The 19,069-nt window shown below is 44.3% G+C and overlaps 1 protein-coding gene across 1 annotated transcript in view; it reads right to left on the bottom strand.

Annotated features, from left to right (window-relative positions):
* epha7 (eph receptor A7) overlaps positions 1 to 19,069 on the bottom strand; it is a 106,482-nt gene that overhangs the window by 72,275 nt on the left and 15,138 nt on the right. Inside the window, exon 4 of the mRNA XM_051645039.1 lies at positions 13,951 to 14,106. Within this exon, the coding sequence (XP_051500999.1) occupies positions 13,951 to 14,106 (156 nt within the window). The remainder of the gene's footprint in view (positions 1 to 13,950; positions 14,107 to 19,069) is intronic.

Consider the following 19,069-nt stretch of genomic DNA (forward strand, 5'->3'; position numbering starts at 1 on the left):
AGCACATATGCCTAAAGCAAGACTTTCCTGTACAGTATATGTCTGGCGTGTGGAGAATGTTTTTTGTCGTATGCTGTTGTGGGCGTCATCGTCTACTGGTTAACAACAAATGCCCTGTGAGTTTACTGCTCTCATCATTTGCTCTTTCACACACTAGTGCCTATATGTGTTTCTATATATGTATTCTGTCACCTCCTCTGCAGTCTGCTGTGAGACTGGTTCTGCAGGGACGCTGGAGGAAGTCTGGGGGAAACTGGGACAAATAACTGCCAGAGAGAGCTTTATTCTCTATACCACAAACCAAACTATTCTTTTAATGGATACTGAGTTTACTTAAAGCACAAACCCACAATTCACCCTTCTTTCATGCTCGCTCGCTCGCTCGCTCTATCTCTCTCTCTCTCTCTCTCTCTCTCTCTCTCTCTCTCTCTTTCCCTTTCAACTTTCATTTAAAATATACCCTCTTTCCTAGTTTTTTAAAGGAATAGTTAATTAATTTTGAAAGCAATTGTTAGTGAGGAACAAACTAATATTTAAATAATTATTTACTTATCATTTTACCCTCCCCCGAAGCCTGCGTCCACATCCAGAATTCAGAAATAGTGAGTTGCATTCGGGTAACAACACATGCAAAAAACAATGTCATTTTGGCGACAATGATGTTGACATGCCAATTTTGAAACTGATAATGAGTTACATTTCTTTCTGTTCCTCACACAAAGCTATCATATGGCTTCAGAAGACTTGGAATATAGAACTGTTCCTTTAATATAATTGTCAGTGTTCAATACAATACTTGTGGCATTATGTTGATTACCACAGATAAATAATTTTGACTTCACCCTCATTTATTTAAAAATAAATAAATAAATTGTAATAAGTAAATAAAAAGGCACTTGCAATGGAAGGGAATTGGGCCAGTACATACATTTTTAAATTTTTTTCAAAAGTATAGCCACAATACGTAAACATTATACATGTTTACATGATTTTACTGTGATCAAATGTGATAAATTCGCTTACTAGGATTACAGGGTTAACCGGATTTACCTCATTGTCACAATGAAGTTACACAGACAAGGTTAGTAAGTGATTTTATCACATTAAAATCATGATAACAGGTACTATATTTACATCGTGTGGATATAATTAGAAACAGTGTGTATTGTAATGTTTATGGACTAGCACCATTCATATTCATTGTAAGTAACCGTGTTTTTTTTTTTTTTTTTTTGCTTTATATATATATATATATATATATATATATATATATATATATATATATATATATATATATATATATATATATATATATATATAAATGAGGGAAGAGTCGAAATAATTATGGCACAAATGTTTTTGAATTAACTTAACTTGTATTAATCCTGGAACAGTCCTTTAAGTCAATCACTCTATAGGCTGTATAGTGAAACATAACCTATTTTCTAACACTGATTTTCAACAGAGCTAAATATCTTATTCCAAACTGGAAAAAAAAAATTTATGCAATACAAGATAATAAAACCATCTTTGAAATCAGGAAAATGTGATCACGATTCTTACAGCACCACTACCTTTGGTGTTCTCCAGTGAGAGAATGTTAATTAGGTCAATCTGCTGATCTTGTTGTATGTTCATGAGTGGGTATGTGTGTAAAGCCTGAAATCTAAGGCCAAGCTGCACTAGAGCTTAACTCAGGAATCCAGTTCTTATCTGCACTTTGAGCAGCTCTTGGCTGTCTTAGTGCTCCTCCACTTTTTAGGACACATCCCACTAATGAGGTAGACTCAGAAGGGTGGCTACTTGCAAACCATGTTCAAACCGTCCAGCCACTAATCCCTAATCTGCAAACATTGTGCCTGAACTTTGACCTCACTTGCAGCAAGTGCCAAGGACAGAATGAGGGATGGTGCCAGAGAGCAGTGGATGAGAGAGGCTGGGTTGTGGGAAGACAGAAAGTGTTATAGGCTACTCAGGGACACATCAACAAATGGAGGTGAAAATTCTAGGCGGTTGGAGGAGTTGAAAGGGAATATGTGGGTTATTCACTCTCACTTTCTCTCTTTCGATTTCTCTTAACTTATTCTGCTTTCTCTCTCTCTCTCTCTCTCTCTCTCTCTCACTCACTCACTTTTTCTATGTTTCCCACTCACTGTCGTCCTCTTTTTTTCTCTCTGTCACAAAGCCCCACCCTCCTCCCGCCCCCTTCCAGACCCTCAGTAGCACCGGCACCACACACAACTGGTGAATGATTGATGTCATCTCTGAAACCTGTCAAGTACTCCCTTCGTTCGTTCTAATTCAGGAGAAAAAAAAACTTCTCGAAAGCTTCTCTCATGCACAGCAGGGTCGCCTAAGTATTGCCTATTTATCTTAGTGGCTCACAGGTTGTGGTAAACCGGGTGAATTAATGCCATGTCACTGTGATAATTTTGTGTTGTACTAAAATACTCACATAACTGTTTTTTTTTTCTTTTTTCTTTTTTTTTTTTTTTTTGAACATTGACAGAGCTCTCTTCAGAGCACTACAAGTGAATATTAATTCCTTTCACTCTTGAAATGTGAATTTCATTAAGGCTGTTCTTAATCCATGTTCTGAGGAGCTGAGTGCGTATTGATAGAGCTTAAGATTCTGTAGGTTTACACCTCGCTCATTTAAAAAGCTGTCCATCAGGGTGTTTATTCAGCGAATGTAAATTCACCCCCAATTACCATTCAGTTCCAAGCGGCTGTAAATCCCAAAAAGAAATCTTCATCCCAGACAATTCAGATGGCCACAATATCTTAATCCTCAGATAATTAAGACAAGTCTGGAGAGGACAGCATTTCCAATGCACTTTCTCTGTGTTACAACTTCAAAAGTGACACAATTTATGTTTATTAGGAGTTTTTTATTGTTATTTTATCCCCTCAAAGTGCTTAAATCTCTTTGTTTAATTTTACTTTTTTTTTTTTACTCCTGTCACATCCTAATTATCCTGAACTTCTGTCACTGTTTTACCTCTGTGACTGAATGTAATTCTAAATCTCCTCCTTAAGGGGACAGTTCACCCAAAAATAAAAATAATGTCATCATTTAGTGGACAAATTCAGAGGTCACTTTCATTGTATGGAGAAAAAAACAATGTAATGAAAGTGAATGGGTGACTGGGGCTGTTATTCTGCCTAACATCTCATTTTGTGTTCCACGGAAGTCAGACTGGTTTGAAACATATGGAATATCTGGGTTCCCTATCTGTCACTCACTCGACGTTGGTGTCGATGTAGTGACACTAGGGGTCACTCTTGGGAGCCCGAGACACCTCTGGTCTTTGATAAAAGGCCAATGAAAATTGGCGAGTGGTATTTGCATGCCACTCCCCCGAACATACGGGTATAAAAGGAGCTGTTATGCAACCACTCATTCAGATTTTCTCTTCGGAGCCGAACGGTCAAGCTTATTGAGCTGAATACTACTGTTCATTCACCTGCTGGATCTGACGGCGCATTTCAGCGGCTTCTCCCTCCTCTGCACTGGTGCACTGCAGAGAACGCCCCTGGGCGCTTCGGCAGAAAAACTAGAGAGTATATTTTCTGAAAGAGCATTTTTCCCCTCTAAAAGAGTATATATTTCTCTAAAAGAGCGCACACACGGAACGTCTTTTTAAAGACGCGTCTTTTTAAAGATGCTTTTCCGATTGTGTGTTATTCCTGGTTGTGCTCGTTATCTCTCGCCTTCTAACGGTCACGATCACTGTCTTTCGTGTCTGGGCACTGCTCACGCGGAGACAGCGTTCGTGGATGGTCACATTCTCATTGCGAGAATGTGTCCATGGCAACGTTGCGGTCGCGGCTCGCCTTCGTAAGGAAGCGAGCCACCCCAGAGGCTCCCGCCTCGGTCCTTTTACCCACGGGTTTGAGGCCAGCGCGGCTAGCACTGGGGGCGATTTGGGGACCCCAATGGGACCGCCTCCGCCGGGTATCCCCCCGTGGAACTCCCATCCCCCAGCACGCTCGTCTGCCCCGATCGGGCTTCCGGGTGAGTCCGCCGGCTCGTCTCACGGCGAGTTCGACCTCTTATTCGGAGCCCGCGAAAGTGATGAGCTCTCGAGCGCAGCATCGGAGAGCGGGCTCGTCCAGTCGGAAGCCTCGGCTGGGCTCCTCCCTTCGGGGTCGATCGCCCAGTCACAGGCTGACGCGGAGATGACGACATGCTTTCCCGGACAGCCGCGAGCGTCGGTTAGAGTGGATTTCACCGCTCTTCCCTGAACCCTCGCGGCTCTGTGATTGGTTCCTGGGCTCGCGGCGCCGCTCAAAGCCACGCCCCGCCCCGTTCCTTTCTTCCCGGAAGTGCATGAAGAGCTGACAAGATCGCGGGAGGCACCTTTTACTGCCCGGTCCCGATCTTTTCAGCTTCCCCGCTCTCACTACCCTCGATGGTGGGGCGGCCAAGGGTTATTCGGCAATCCCCCGGTGGATAAAGGCGCTCGCGGTGCACCTATGCCCGCAGAGCGCCGCCACCTGGCGTGGGTGCCCAAAGCCCCGTCCAAGGCCTGTAGGTTTACGTCGTCTCTGACGGTCGAAGCCTACGGCGCTGCTGGACAAGCCGCCTCCGCCCTGCACGCCATGGCTCTCCTGCAAGTCTGCCAAGGCGCTAAAGGAACTGCACGAGGGTAGTTCCGCCCTGGGATTGATGCAGGAACTGCGCTCGACGACCGACCTCGCTCTCCGAGCGACGGAGGTCACGGCACGGTCTCCCGGGCGGACGATGGCCACACTAGTGGTCCAGGAGCGCCACCTTTGGCTCAACCTGGTCAAGATGGGTGAGGCCAACAGGACACGATCCCTTGCTGCCCCCATTTTCCAGGCGGGCCTATTCGGCGACACTGTCGAGGACTTTGCCCAGCAGTTCTCGATGGTAGAGCAGTAGATGGGTGCTAGCCGGCTTGTCCTGCCCCGGCGTGGCTCAAGATCCCCCCATCTACTCATCGCCGAGGGCGTCCCCCTGCGGTGACTGCACCGGCTCCGCCGCAGCCCGCCCCTCCGGCCCGGCCCCGGCGTGGAGCCCACCGCAGGAAACCGACGCCACCCGTCTCACAGCCGGCACCGAAGAACCCACGGAGGTCTTCGAAGCGCCCCTGAGACGGGCGACCCAGGGACAACGAAACCCGCTGCTCTGGAGCTGGTAAGCAGATCTTCTTTTTGTTACCTTTTGCATTTAATTGCGCTGCATGCCCAAGTGGCTGCAGTACTCAAGAGCTCCGTAAGAGTGGTTTCCTTGTTCCCTGGGTCACATATTTGGTGTGTACGGCTGGCATCACGACCACCGTCCACCACTCCATTTGGCAGGTTGGCGCTCCAGCGGCGGTCTCCCGCCCTGAGCGCCCAGCTGTGGCACAAATCTGCCCCCGATGTGACAGTCTCCACGGGTCATGAGGACAGGCCTCTTCCTCCCCCGTCCCAGGCTGTTCCGGGGGTGGTCACAAGGAGCCAGGTAAGTGCTTCGATGTCCTCTGACTCAGCACGGCCACGATGGGGTGTGGCACCTCAGGCTCCGCCCCGCCGCGAGGCCCCACCCGCCGGTACATCCGATGACGTTGTCCCTTTGGTCCCCCTTGCGCGGAACTCGGGTGCATGGCTTGCGCTTTCCAGTCCGTCGCGAGGGCTGGTCCGGACCGTCCGACTCGGCTGCACGATTCACTTCGCTGGGCATCCGCCCAGGTCCAGCGGTGTCCACTTCACCTTGGTGAAAGATGGAAACGCTGCTACCTTGCACGGAGATCGCTACCCTCCTACGGAAGGACGCGATAGAACCTGTCCCTCCAGCCGAGATGAAGAGGGGGTTTTACAGCCCCTACTTCATTGTACCGAAAAAAGGCGGTGGGTTGCGGCCAATCTTGGACCTGCGAGTACTGAACCGGGCCTTACACAGACTCCCGTTCAAGATGCTGACGCAAAGACGCATTCTAGCGAGCGTCCGGCATCAAGATTGGTTCGCGGCGGTAGACCCGAAGGATGCGTACTTTCACGTCTCGATCCTTCCTTCCTTCCTTCCTTCCTGCGGTTTGCGTTTGAGGGTCAGGCGTATCGGTACAAGTCCTCCCTTTCGGCCTGTCCCTGTCTCCTCGCGTCTTTACGAAGATCGCAGAGGCTGCCCTTGCCCCGTTAAGGGAGGTGGGCATTCGCATTCTCAACTATCTCGACGACTGGCTAATCCTAGCTCACTCTCGAGACGGGTTATGCGCACACAGGGACCTGGTGCTCTCACACCTCAGCCGACTAGGGCTTCGGGTCAGCTGGGAAAAGAGCAAGCTCCTCCCGGTTCAGAGCATCTCTTTTCTCGGTTTGGAGTTGGACTCAGTCTCCTTGACGGCGCACCTTATGAACGAGCGCGCCCAGTCGGTGCTGGCCTGTTTGAAGGCGTTCAAACAGAAAACAGCGGTTCCACTGAAACATTTTCAGAGGCTCCTGGGGCATATGGCGTCCTCGGCGGTGGCCACCCCGCTCGGGTTGATGCATATGAGGCCGCTTCAGCACTGGCTCCAGACTCGAGTCCCGAGACGGGCATGGCGCCACGGGACACACCGCGTGGCCATTACACCGGTCTGTCACCGTCTTTTCAGCCCTTGGACCGACCTCTCGTTTCTACGAGCAGGTGTTCCTCTAGAACTGGTCTCCAGGCGCATCGTGGTCACGACAGACGCCTCCAAGACGGGCTGGGGCGCTGTTTGCAACGGGCACGCAGCCACCGGCCTCTGGACGGGTCCGCGGCTGCGTTGGCACATCAACTGCCTCGAGTTACTGGCAATTCTGCTCGCCCTGCGGAGGTTCCGGCCGTTGATCCAGGGCAAGCACGTGCTAGTTCGGACAGACAGCACGGCAGCGGTAGCATATGTCAACCGCCAAGGCGGTCTGCGCTCCCGCTGTATGTCACAACTCGCCCGCCGTCTCCTCCTCCGGAGTCAGCAGCACCTCAAGTCGCTGCGAGCCACTCATATCCCGGGCAACCTCAACGTTACAGCGGACGCGCTGTCACGGCAGGTTCCCCGCAGGGGAGAGTGGAGACTCCACCTTCAGGTGGTCCAGCTGATTTGGAGTCGATTCAGTCAGGCACAGGTGCACCTGTTCGCCTCCCAAGAATCCTCCCACTGCCCGCTCTGGTACGCCCTCACCGAGGCCTTCCTCGGCATAGACGCGCTGGCACAGCTGGTCCCCTGGCATTCGCAAATATGCGTTTTCCCCAGTGAGCCTGCTCGCACAGACCCTGTGCAAGGTCAGGGAGGACGAGGAGAAGGTCGTCCTGGTAAGCACCCTACTGGCCCGCCCAGACGTGGTGCTCGGACCTCACGCTCCTCGTGACAGCTCCCCCGGGCAAATTCCCCTGAGAAAGGCCCTTCTTTCTCAGGGAAGGGGCACCATTCGGCACCCGCGCCCAGACCTCTGGAATCTCCATGTCTGGCCCCTGGACGGGACGCGGAAGACCTAAGCCGTCTCCCACCTGCGGTGGTAGACACATTCACTCAGGCTAGGGCTCCCTCTACGAGGCGCCTGTATGCCTTTAAGTGGTGTCTGTTCGCTAAGTGGTGTTCTTCCCATCAGGAAGACCCCCAGAGGTGCGCAGTCAGATCAGTGCTTTCCTTCCTGCAAGAGAGGTTGGAAGGGAGGCTGTCCCCTTCCACCTTGAAGGTGTACGTTGCTGCCATAGCAGCACGCCATGACGCAGTCGACGGTGAGTCCTTAGGGAAGCATGATCTGATCATCAGGTTCCTAAGAGGCGCCAGGAGGCTGAATCCCTCCAGGCCACGCCTTGTTCCCTCATCGGACCTCTGTAGTTTTTCAGGGTCTACAGAGAGCCCCCTTTGAGTTTTGCAGTCAGCCGGGCTTAAGGCACTCTCCTTGAAGACTGCCCTCCTGACTGCGCTCACTTCCATCAAGAGGGTAGGTGACCTGCAAGCGTTCTCTGTCAGCGAAATGTGCCTGGAGTTCGGTCCGGGCTATTCTCACGTGATCCTGAGACCCCCGACCGGGCTATGTGCCCAAGGTTCCCACCACTCCTTTTAGAGACCAGGTGGTGAACCTGCAAGCGCTGCCCCAGGAGGAGGCAGACCCAGCCCTGGCGTTGCTGTGTCCGGTGCGCGCTTTGCGCATCTATTTGGATCGCACGCAGAGCTTTAGACTCTCTGAGCAGCTCTTTGTCTGCTTCGGTGCACAGCGGAAAGGAAGTGCTGTCTCCAAGCAGAGGATCGCCCACTGGCTCATTGACACCATAACTATGGCATGTCTCGCCCAAAACATGCCGCCCCCGGTAGGGCTACGAGCCCATTCTACTCGTGGTGTAGCGGCTTCTTGGGCCCTGGCCAGAGGTGCCTCTCTAACAGACATTGCAGAGCAGCGGGCTGGGCAACACCCAACACCTTTGCAAGGTTTTACAACCTCCGGGTGGAACCGGTTTCGTCCCAGGTAGTGGCACGCAACACAAGCGGATAAGCCCGGGATAGCCAGCCGGGTGTATCGCTTGCACATAGCGCCTTCCACCTCCTTTTGAGCTGAAGACGTGCGCTGTTAATTCCCAGTAGTGTTCACAAAGGTTGTTCCCTGGTTGACTTCCTCCGAGCCCTGTGGCAGTCGAGTTTTCGGAGAGACTCGCTGCCGGCCCAGTACACGCGCTAACTAAGAGCCCGGTTCTGGGGTAGGTGCTCCGCATGTGGCGGTTCCCTGTAAGGCTAACCCCATGCGATCTATATCTTCCGCTAGTTCGTTTCCCTACTGGCAAACTGCGTCTTCCTTGGGCAGAGCCCCTCAGTCTCCATGTTGTAGTAACTCCTCCCCCATTGGGTAGGATCTACCTTGAAGGCTCTCCACATGGTTGGAAAGACCATGTGATGTATTCTTCCACTTAAATATCCCCCCCTCTCTTGGGGCGAGGTGTGGTCTCCGCGGTGTCCTCCCCTTGGGAGGGACACCCCCCGACTAGACCTGGCGGCCCAGTCGGATAATCCCCCTTCTTTTTTAGGGAGTGGAAAAAGAGAAGGGGAAAGAGGCCATGACTGGGTTAAGCCTGTCTCTATCTCTGGGTAGTCGACTTGTCCCCAAAAAGGGCCGTTCGACACTCTGTGTTGGGGGAGGTTACGTGTCGACCTGGTGTGCTGGCTATGAGGCACACAGCAAGTCTGCCCACCACACACCGCCAGTTCACGTAACACAGTTCAGCCTTGTGGCGTTTTGTATTGGGACCCCTAGTGTCACTACATCGACACCAACGTCGAGTGAGTGACAGATAGGGAACGTCATGGTTACTGGTGTAACCTCCGTTCCCTGATGGAGGGAACGAGACGTTGGTCCCTCCTGCCACAACGCTGAACTACCCGCTGAAATGGCCGGACCTTATATCGGCTCCTCAGCGTAAAACCTGAATGAGTGGTTGCATACCAGCTCCTTTTATACCCGTATGTTCGGGGGAGTGGCATGCAAATACCACTCGCCAATTTTCATTGGCCTTTTATCAAAGACCAGAGGTGTCTCGGGCTCCCAAGAGTGACCCCTAGTGTCACTACATCGACACCAACATCTCGTTCCCTCCATCAGGGAACGGAGGTTACACCAGTAACCATGACGTTTCCTCTTTAAAGGGAAACCCAAAAATGAAAATTCTTTCATCATGTACTCACCCTAATGCCATTCAAAAATGATATGATAAGTGTGGGTGAAAAACTAGTGCCCGACTGATGTATCGGTCGGCTGATATTATCGGAAGATATTAGCCTTTCACCGATATATCGGTATCGGCGTATATGAAAACTTTTTTTCAGAACATATAATGCAGAAAACAATGCTTTAGAATTGGTGTCATTACGTAGTTTGTCCAGCAGAGCGTGCTCCGACTCCATTGTTTACAGAGCTGACTCTGAGCTGACGGTGGCTCTGCAGACAGGGTGGAGTTGAGCGGTGTCTCAGTAAGTTGCTAACTAGTTTGTGAAATACATACTGGAAAGTTAATAAACAATGACCCCATCATTTTCCCTTTTCAATATAACTAATATAACGTTAACCCTGTCCCTGACACCATGTCACTCATATCTGTTTGCTGTTAGCCAGCTATAGTTTGTCAGTGCAGTAAGTAATGTAGCAGACTGAAAGGTAAGCATCAAAGCATCTTTTTGCAGCTCAGCAGACAACGGTGTGGTGGTGGATTGTGTCTGATGAGTGTTGATTTCACGCTACGTTGTTACCTAGTTGGTGAGATGCAACGCTGGTCCATCTTTTACTCTCTGTGACAACAAGCTTATAGCTAACTAGCTAACCACGTAGCTACTTTCATTGCTTGTCAGCTGAGTGGAAGCTGATGTGTAAACATTTATTCACCAAACTGTTTTGTTCAGGATTCACAGTTTGGTACCCCCTTCAACCGAACAATTCTAGTCTTTACATTTATAAAATGTAATATTTAAAAGTCTGGTTTTCCACCATTGAAAGTTTCCCCTTTCTGAAAGTTTTTCTCTTGTCTCGGCAGGTGTAAATGCTTCTTGTTTTACAGCCTGCCAATAATTGACTGGCAGTATTAATATAGTCAGCATTTGACTGATACTAAACAGTAATACTGATGTTTATTTAGCTATTTATTTTATTTTTATTTATTCTTTATTTTAAAGGTCAGCAACTGACTGATACTAAACATACAGTACTGATGTTTATTTAGGTATTTATTTTATTTTTATTTATTTATTTTAATGGTCAACATTTGACTGATACTAAACAGTTCTACTGATGTTTATTTAGCTGTTTATTTTATTTTTATTTATTCTTTATTTTAATGGTCAGCCTTTGACTGATACTAAACAGTACTTATGTTTATTTAGGTATTTATTTTATTTTTATTTATTCTTCATTTTAATGGTCAGCATTTGACTGATAATAAACTGTACTACTGATGTTTATTTAGCTATTTATTTTATTTGAATTTATTCTTTATTTTAATGGTCAGCAACTGACTGATACTAAACATACAGTACTGATGTTTTTTTAAGCTATTTATTTTATTTTTATTTATTCTTCATTTTAATGGTCAGCATTTGACTGATACTAAACTGAACTACTGATGTTTATTTAGGTATTTATTTTATTTTTATTTATTTATTTTAATGGTCAACATTTGACTGATACTAAACAGTTCTACTGATGTTTATTTAGCTATTTATTTTATTTTTATTTATTCTTTATTTTAATGGTCAGCCATTGACTGATACTAAACAGTACTTATGTTTATTTAGGTATTTATTTTATTTTTATTTACTCTTCATTTTAATAGTCAGCATTTGACTGATACTAAACTGTACTACTGACGTTTATTTAGCTATTTATTTTAATTGAATTCATTCTTTATTTTAATGGTCAGCAACTGACTGATACTAAACATATGGTACTGATGTTTTTTTAAGCTATTTATTGTATTTTTATTTATTCTTTATTTTCTCAATGTTCATTTCTAGAATTTGTTGACAATGTATAATAATAATGTCAAATATTATTTGATAAAAATATTTGTTTATGAAAGCAGCCTTCTGAGTACCTTTGCATAATCATATCAGTGCAAAATCAGTTAACAATCCACATAGATATGGTCTGTTTTCATTCCAGCTCAAAAATTAACTATATCGGCTACCATATCGGTAATCTGTGAAATTTCCCCCTCTAAAATCCGTATCGGTCTTAAAAATCCCATATCGGTCGGGCTCGAGTGAAAACAGATCAATATTTTAGTCCTTTTTTCCTATCAATCTCCACTTTCACTTTCACATTTTTCTTCTTTTGTTTTTAGCGATTCACATTCTTTGTGCATATCGCCACCTACTGGGTAGGGAGGTGAATAGTAAAAATAACTTAAATATTAATCTGTTTGGGCCTGGGTAGCTCAATGGTAAAATAAGTTGGCTACCACCCCTGGAGTTCACTAGTTCGCCAGGGTGTGCTGAGTGACTCCAGCCAGGTCTCCTAAGCAACCAAATTGGCCTGGTTGCTAGGGAGGGTGGAGTCACATGGGGTAAATTCCTCGTGGTCGCTATAATGTGGTTCGTTCTCGGTGGGGCGCGTGGTGAGTTGAGCGTGGTTGCCGCGGTGGATAGCGTGAAGCCTCCACATATATCTCCGTGGCAACGCGCTCAACAAGCCACGTGATAAGATGTGCGGGTTGACGGTCTCAACTGGGATTTGTCCTTCGCCACCCGGACTGAGGCGAATCACTACAAGGACTTAAAAAGCACATCGGGAATTGTGCATTCCAAATTGGGAGAAAAAAAAAAAAATGTTAATCTGTTTCTCACCCCCACCTTTCATATCACTTCTTAAGATATGGATTTAGACACTGGTGTCTTATGGATTAATTTAATGATGCCTTTATGTGGTTTTTGTTACCCATTCACTTGCATTGTATGGACCTTCAGAGCTGAGATATTCTTCTAAAAAAATTTGTTTGCGTTCAGCAGAAGAAAGAAAGTTATATACATCTGGGATGGCATGAGGGTGAGTAAATGATGAGAGAATTTTCATTTTTGGGTCAATCCTAACACACATAAAATATGCTATATTGTCTCTGCAGTATTTCACAGGCAATACCTGCGTTATACATTATGGGCCTGTATCACCTCCACAACTTGTGTTTCTGAATCACCTTTGTAATAAGGTCTGTTGTTTCTATATCCTATAACTCACATGACTTCACAATTACTTGCCCTCTGGAAGCCATAGACTGAAACAAGATGATTCTTAATCCCTCTCTTCTATGTGCATTTTGCCCTTGTTCAACAAATGATGCATTTGTGGAACAGTAAAGTCAACGTTTTCCAGCCCAGAAAGAGTAACCACAGCCATACCGTGGTCAGGGTAGTAACAGATCTGTTTTGTACTTGCAGTGAGAATGAAAGAAAGCAGGTGAATTCAAGGCCTGTGTTTTTCCGTTCTCTGATTGAGGGACATTGGGCAACAATTAAATTAAATCACTTCTAGTGTGATCATCTTTTAGAGGCAAAATGGAAAGTAAAGGAGTGTAAAGATTAATGCATGGCATGTGTGTCATCAAAGGTTAGCATGTTTATTGGTAGGAATGCTCCACATACAACAGTACAGCTATGGTTTAATATAACTGCCACAACCTTCTCCAAACCTTTCCATATCTATCCATTTCTCTAATCATTTTCATTTAGTGTTGTTAATCATAGCAACATGGCTGCGCAATTAATCAAATTAAAAATGAAATCCTAATATGGAATTATGCCAATTATTTTACCGCAAAATGAAACCGAACTCCTTCTCGGGAGGTGTTCTGAATTCAGTTCACCTCAACTGCATAATGTGTTTCACTTTGTGAACACAAAACTCAAATCGCAATATTCGTCAAAATAATCACAATGTGATTTGTTTTCAAAATCCTTACTTTTACTGAATGCATAAGCAATGCTCTTTCTTTTTTTTTTCTCTTCAATAAGTAGAAAACACTCCTGAATTTCACTTGATTGAACCTGTCCTTCAGCATATTTCCAGGTAGATCAACCCAACCCTCCCTGCCTCTTTTCACCCTTGATTGGCCTGTCTAAATAAGTCATCAATGGCACAAGCATAACTGTGATTTTCAAATGGAGACGACCGAAAACAGGATAGGAATGGAAAGGAGGTAATTATCTATAAGGGAGGGGAGGGAAAGAGAACATACAATAAGAGGACAGAGAGAAAAGACAGAGAGCAGGAGAGGATATAACTGCTGGGACTGCTTCCGTTACTTCTGACTGTAATTACAACAATCTCATTTGACAGGAAACAGACAATTACTTGGCTGATCATGAGCTACTAGTGAGAGGGAATGAGACGTGCCAGTGTGCAATCATAAAGACATATAAAGGAGAGAGGGAGGGGGGAGTGGAAAGGAAACAGTTGGAATGGGAACACCAGAGAGGGGCTTTGTAACACAAACAGCTTTCTCACTGGTGCAGGCGACAGAAGGGGGGTCCGAGAAGGCTCTATAGTAGCCGTCCTCACAGTCACATCTCCACGAGCCCTCTCTGTCATTATAACTGTGTGCAGGACAACGGGAACACTGAAGATCCTGAGATGAAGACTTGTAGAATCCACGACCACAGGCTGCATTGAGAGAGAAACAAAGAGGGAGAATTAAAGGGCTTCCCACACATGGCTATACACATAAAACAGGATTTCAACATCTTTGATCAATGAATTTCCATGACTGTCCATTCATTCGTGATTACTTAGCACAAAGAGCAATTTCTAGCTGATTAAATAACTAGAAAACCAGAAAAAAAAAGAAAATTATACATTCTATATATTCTTTTATATATTCAGAATTTATAAACTTCTCTGGTTTTCCATGGCAATGGGAACCCTGATAAAATAGAGGACAGTGGTGAACATATCACTGAACTTGTACTCACATTTTATACATCTGGTGTTTGAATCAAACCAGCCCTTAAGCATCATTACGAGTAGACATACACACAAACATATACACAAATCCACTCAGTCATACAGTGTGCTGCATCAAGCAAAGGCTGATTCGCATATGTTTGCTCAGGTCTAATTTTTTTTTTATCTCCCCATAAGCACTAGCACGCCTGCCTTCACACAACTTCTAGCAGTCAGAGATGTCCTAGAGGCAAGGTTACGTGGAAAATAGGAAAATTAAATGGATTATTTCAGTATTTCACCTTTTATGAGGAGAAAAAAGGACATCCCACAGGCAGCCAGGGATCAGAGACAAAGCAAAAATTAGGGCCAGATCACTGCAGGCTATGCACAAGAATCACCCTCACACGTTCCAATGACAATGAGTCATTCACTCCCACACTTTATTTCATATGCCCATATGGGCTGAATTTCCAATAAAGCACCATGATAGTATATTACTATTTCCATCATAATTAAACAATAACAATCTTCCTAATTCATTAGTAGTAACTTCTGTTTTAATTAACCTTGTAGAAAACAAAGAAATTGCAGAGAGGTTGATATTAAACAAATAGTGCACTCGAAAATGAAAGTCCAATAGCAGTTGATAGTGCCCCACTTTAAAGATTAACAAAGGACCAAAAAGAATCATAAAAGAAGTACATTTGCAGTGAAAATTTTGACGTCTGTTACTTGTTCATGAGTCCTATTAGAGAAGCTTGTTCGCAGTAGCACTCAAGCGTTCACGAGAGAAATTGCATTGTTTTTAGGCAACATTGTTTTGAGGATGAGTTCTCAAAATAAGAAGTTCTCGTCTGAACTCTTGAATGAGATTTTCTTATAGCGCTCATAAATGCGCAATGGACATTTTTCCTACAAAATGGCAAATCATATGTAGGGTTGGGAACCAGTTCCATTCTTTACAAAATACCGGAATCGGATGATCTTTCGTGACTTTCAGTTCTGTTAATGGTTCTCCTGCGTGAATTTTCCACTGGAACACTGTACTGAAATACTCTCGCCAGTGTTTCCAGCAGCGTATTTATGCAGCAGCATTGCCCTCTACTGGGTCAAAAGTGTAAAAACACAAACAAATGACTCTTATGAGCCTCTTATGAGCCGGCTGTGTTGAATCTACAGTGCGAAACAGACAGCACTTCCAGTATAGTCCGATTCCTGAAAGAACGATTTAGATGAGCCGGTTCTTTTGAATCTACAGCACGAAACATAAAGTGCTTCCGGAACAGTCTGATTCCCGAAAGTATGACTCATATGAGCTGATTCTTTTGAATCTAAAGCGTGAAACATACAGCGCTTCCAGTCTAGTAACATATATTATTAATCTTACACTGATGTGCAATTATGAATGTCCAACTCAAAATTAAATAAGAACTGTTGAAGTCTTACAAGCTTGAAGTACAACATTAAACAACAGAACACAGTCTTTATGCCATGTGACTTTAGACCTGTGAGACTTTAATCAAGCAGTGCAGTTACTGACTGGTTATTCATATGACAATGCTTAATTAAAGATACACAAGTTTTGTAATACAAGGAATTTTATATTTAAAAAATTAATGAATGAAATATGCCATCACATTTCTTGTTTGTTAAGATTCAGTCCAGATATAGCCTTGTTAGGATAAATTATTGGATTTGATATATGTCTTAAAGTCAGCAAACCCCTTTTACAAGAATTATATTAAATTTATTTTATATCTGCTCCGTAGAAATCTTAAAGGATCTCATCATTTGGCAACAGACTGCAGAGGACAGTAAATCCAATAAGAATTGCATTTCTCATTTTCAAATACAACCTCAAAAGTACTCAAATAACTACTGTAATCGTTACTGGAACCGTTAAAGAACCGGAATCATTAAGAGGAATCAGAATCGGAACCAGAATCGTTAAAATCCTAACAATTCCCATCCCTAAACATATGCATTCAGAAGACTTGGAATACGATGCAGGAGTCACATGGACTACTTTTATGATACTTTTGCATCCTTTTTTTTAAGCTTTAAAGGGGTCATGACATGAGGAATCAAATTATCCTTGATCTATTGACATATAAGAGGTCATTGTAATATAAAAACACACTGTAAGTTTCAGAACTGAAAACTTCCTCCTTAATAGAAAAAGAGCATTTATTTAAACCAAGCTGCAAAAACGGCTCGTTTGGAATTCGTGGAACTTCATGGAAATACATCTGCATATGCAATGCCTATTTTTCCGTCATTGTACCCTTGGCCCCGCCCATTGGTGCTCAGTCAGTCACACAGGTGAAGAGGAGAGAGGAGGCCTGTCATGGAAGATTCATCCAAAGTCGACTTACACAGGACACCTTCATGTGCCTATCTGGATTTAAATGTTTTTCTACATAAACTTGCACAGCTTTGACCATTATCATACATCTCGCACTGCTTTTAAAAGACGAGATGTCAAGTCATAACTCTAAAAAGGATCTCCCATTGTGTTTCAATAAGCTGCGCTGTCTTGCTGTTGTGCTGTTTTGAAGGCGTCCTGTTTTTGCACCCATCTTTGCTATTTTTAATTGTTGGTATTTGTAAACATGCACTCGATGGACATCTTTGATCGTTTTGATGCGTTTCCGGCGATGTGCGCCGCGTTGGCCTGTTAAAGCCGCTTGAAGCACCTAACATCACTGTGGATTGAATTACATTTGTGTATTCAGAAGATTTCAGTGTGACTTGCTTATGAAACAATATGATTCAAGCTTTGCAAAAGAACTGTTATTGAAAGATGGGGCAGTTCAAATTGGACTATTGGACAAAAAAAACGTAAGTAGCCAATTTCATTCATGAATATTTCATATGTCATGACTGTTTGATAGTTTATGCTGTGCTTGAGTGAACAGTTTGATACATTCAGATGAAATGTGTTGGGTGTACATTATGTGTTAACCCTGAAATGCAGTTTTAATGTTGTGTGGAGTTGGTTCATTTTCTTCGGATATGGCTGTACTGGAAAGGCTGCATGATGTCAGCCAATCACAACAGTGGGCCTTTACATTGAAGTCTAAAAGGGCCAGGCAGCTTAAAACTGAGCATTTCAGACAGAGGGCCAGTGACAGGGTGGAAAATTATTATATATGAATAAATTATGACTGCAAAAAAAAAAAAAAAAAAAACTTTACTAACATTCTAAGTGGACCTCAGGGAAAATAATAACATTATAAAAAATTAGTATGTTATGACCCCTTTAAAATAAGGCAATAGTATCCACTGCCATCGTATAGAAAAGACAGACAACAATAGTCATTAAAACATCTCCTTTTTTGTTCTGCATGAGAAAGATAGTAATTCAGGTTTAGAAAAATATTTGGGTGAGAAAATTATAAAAGATTTGTCACTTTTCGTTGAAATATTCATTTAAAACAAATTTGGGGTGATTCCATAAGCAGAGGTATTTTTCTGGTTCACGCTAAGTCTGTAAGCAAAGAGAAATAAGCTATTTTAGGTTTGGCCTTTTGGCCGACACTGCTGAGAGACACTAATCCACACTTAGCAGCTGTTTGCTTAAAACCCCCTTCAGCCTAAAGAGGGAATCAGGCCCACATGATTTTTCTTAAACCCCAGCCACACCCACATCCCCAAGATAAATATTCCTTTGTTCATTGCTATGCATTTTAATGATTATTACCAGGGACACAACACCACTGATTTTCAATTCCAATTTCAGTTTTTCGATCTCAGTAGTTCCATCATTGTTTCAGGGCCTTTAAAAGGAAAAAAAAGTTCTGCAGCTATCCGTGACAAGACTAAAATGGAGATCGCACAGGAGGTCGCACAGTTTCCTCATTTTAAACACCACCTTGTTGAGATGGGGGTGGTTAAGGGATACGGTATCCCCATTTCAGCTACATGAAAGCCCTGTCACTGTGTATTTAGCTCAGAATACTGGCATGACAGGGCCATGCGACGAAAAGAACAAGGCCCTTCTGAGGCTGGGAAGAGGAGGAAAGGGATGTGATTTTATCTGGGATCTTTCTCTACTAATGAGGACTTGTAATTGAAAGCAGCAAGTCTAGTTATATATATATTTAATTTAAGATTTGTTTATTTGATTTTTGATTGTGTAAACAAGGCCATTACACATACACAAAAAAATAAATATAATGAACAGTCAAAGTTGTAAAACACAAAGAACGAAAAGAAAAAAGAAAGAAAGATAAAAGAAATTATAAGACAGACAGAAACATTTCCCAGGTACTGTAAGTTGGTGTGTCAGTTGGTTTTGGTTTGGGGCACTGAGCCTATCTGTGTGGGGAAAAGATCCCACCTGATCCTGAGAGCTCAAGACCTGGCCACAAGCTCTCAGCGGCTCTCTCATGAACACACTAAGATTAGCACTATCACAAATCACCAAAACATGAGGGCTCCCGAATGCCGACACGCTGGCTTTTTACGTCTCTTAAGCAGGGATGGTTTATTTTTACATCTGTTTGATCTGGATTTGTTTATCGTGGTGTCTGAGAAGCCCAAGTATCCCTCAGTTGTTTACACAAGCAACCAACCAGCAAATTAGGCCTCAAATCAACTGTAGCGCTGACACGGGGGTCCATTTGAGAACCTGTATCCTCTCCACCTCTCTGGTTTAACCATGAGTGACATGCACAAA

The sequence above is a fragment of the Myxocyprinus asiaticus genome, chromosome 19, assembly GCF_019703515.2.
Source record: "Myxocyprinus asiaticus isolate MX2 ecotype Aquarium Trade chromosome 19, UBuf_Myxa_2, whole genome shotgun sequence".
Lineage (NCBI taxonomy): Eukaryota > Metazoa > Chordata > Actinopteri > Cypriniformes > Catostomidae > Myxocyprinus > Myxocyprinus asiaticus.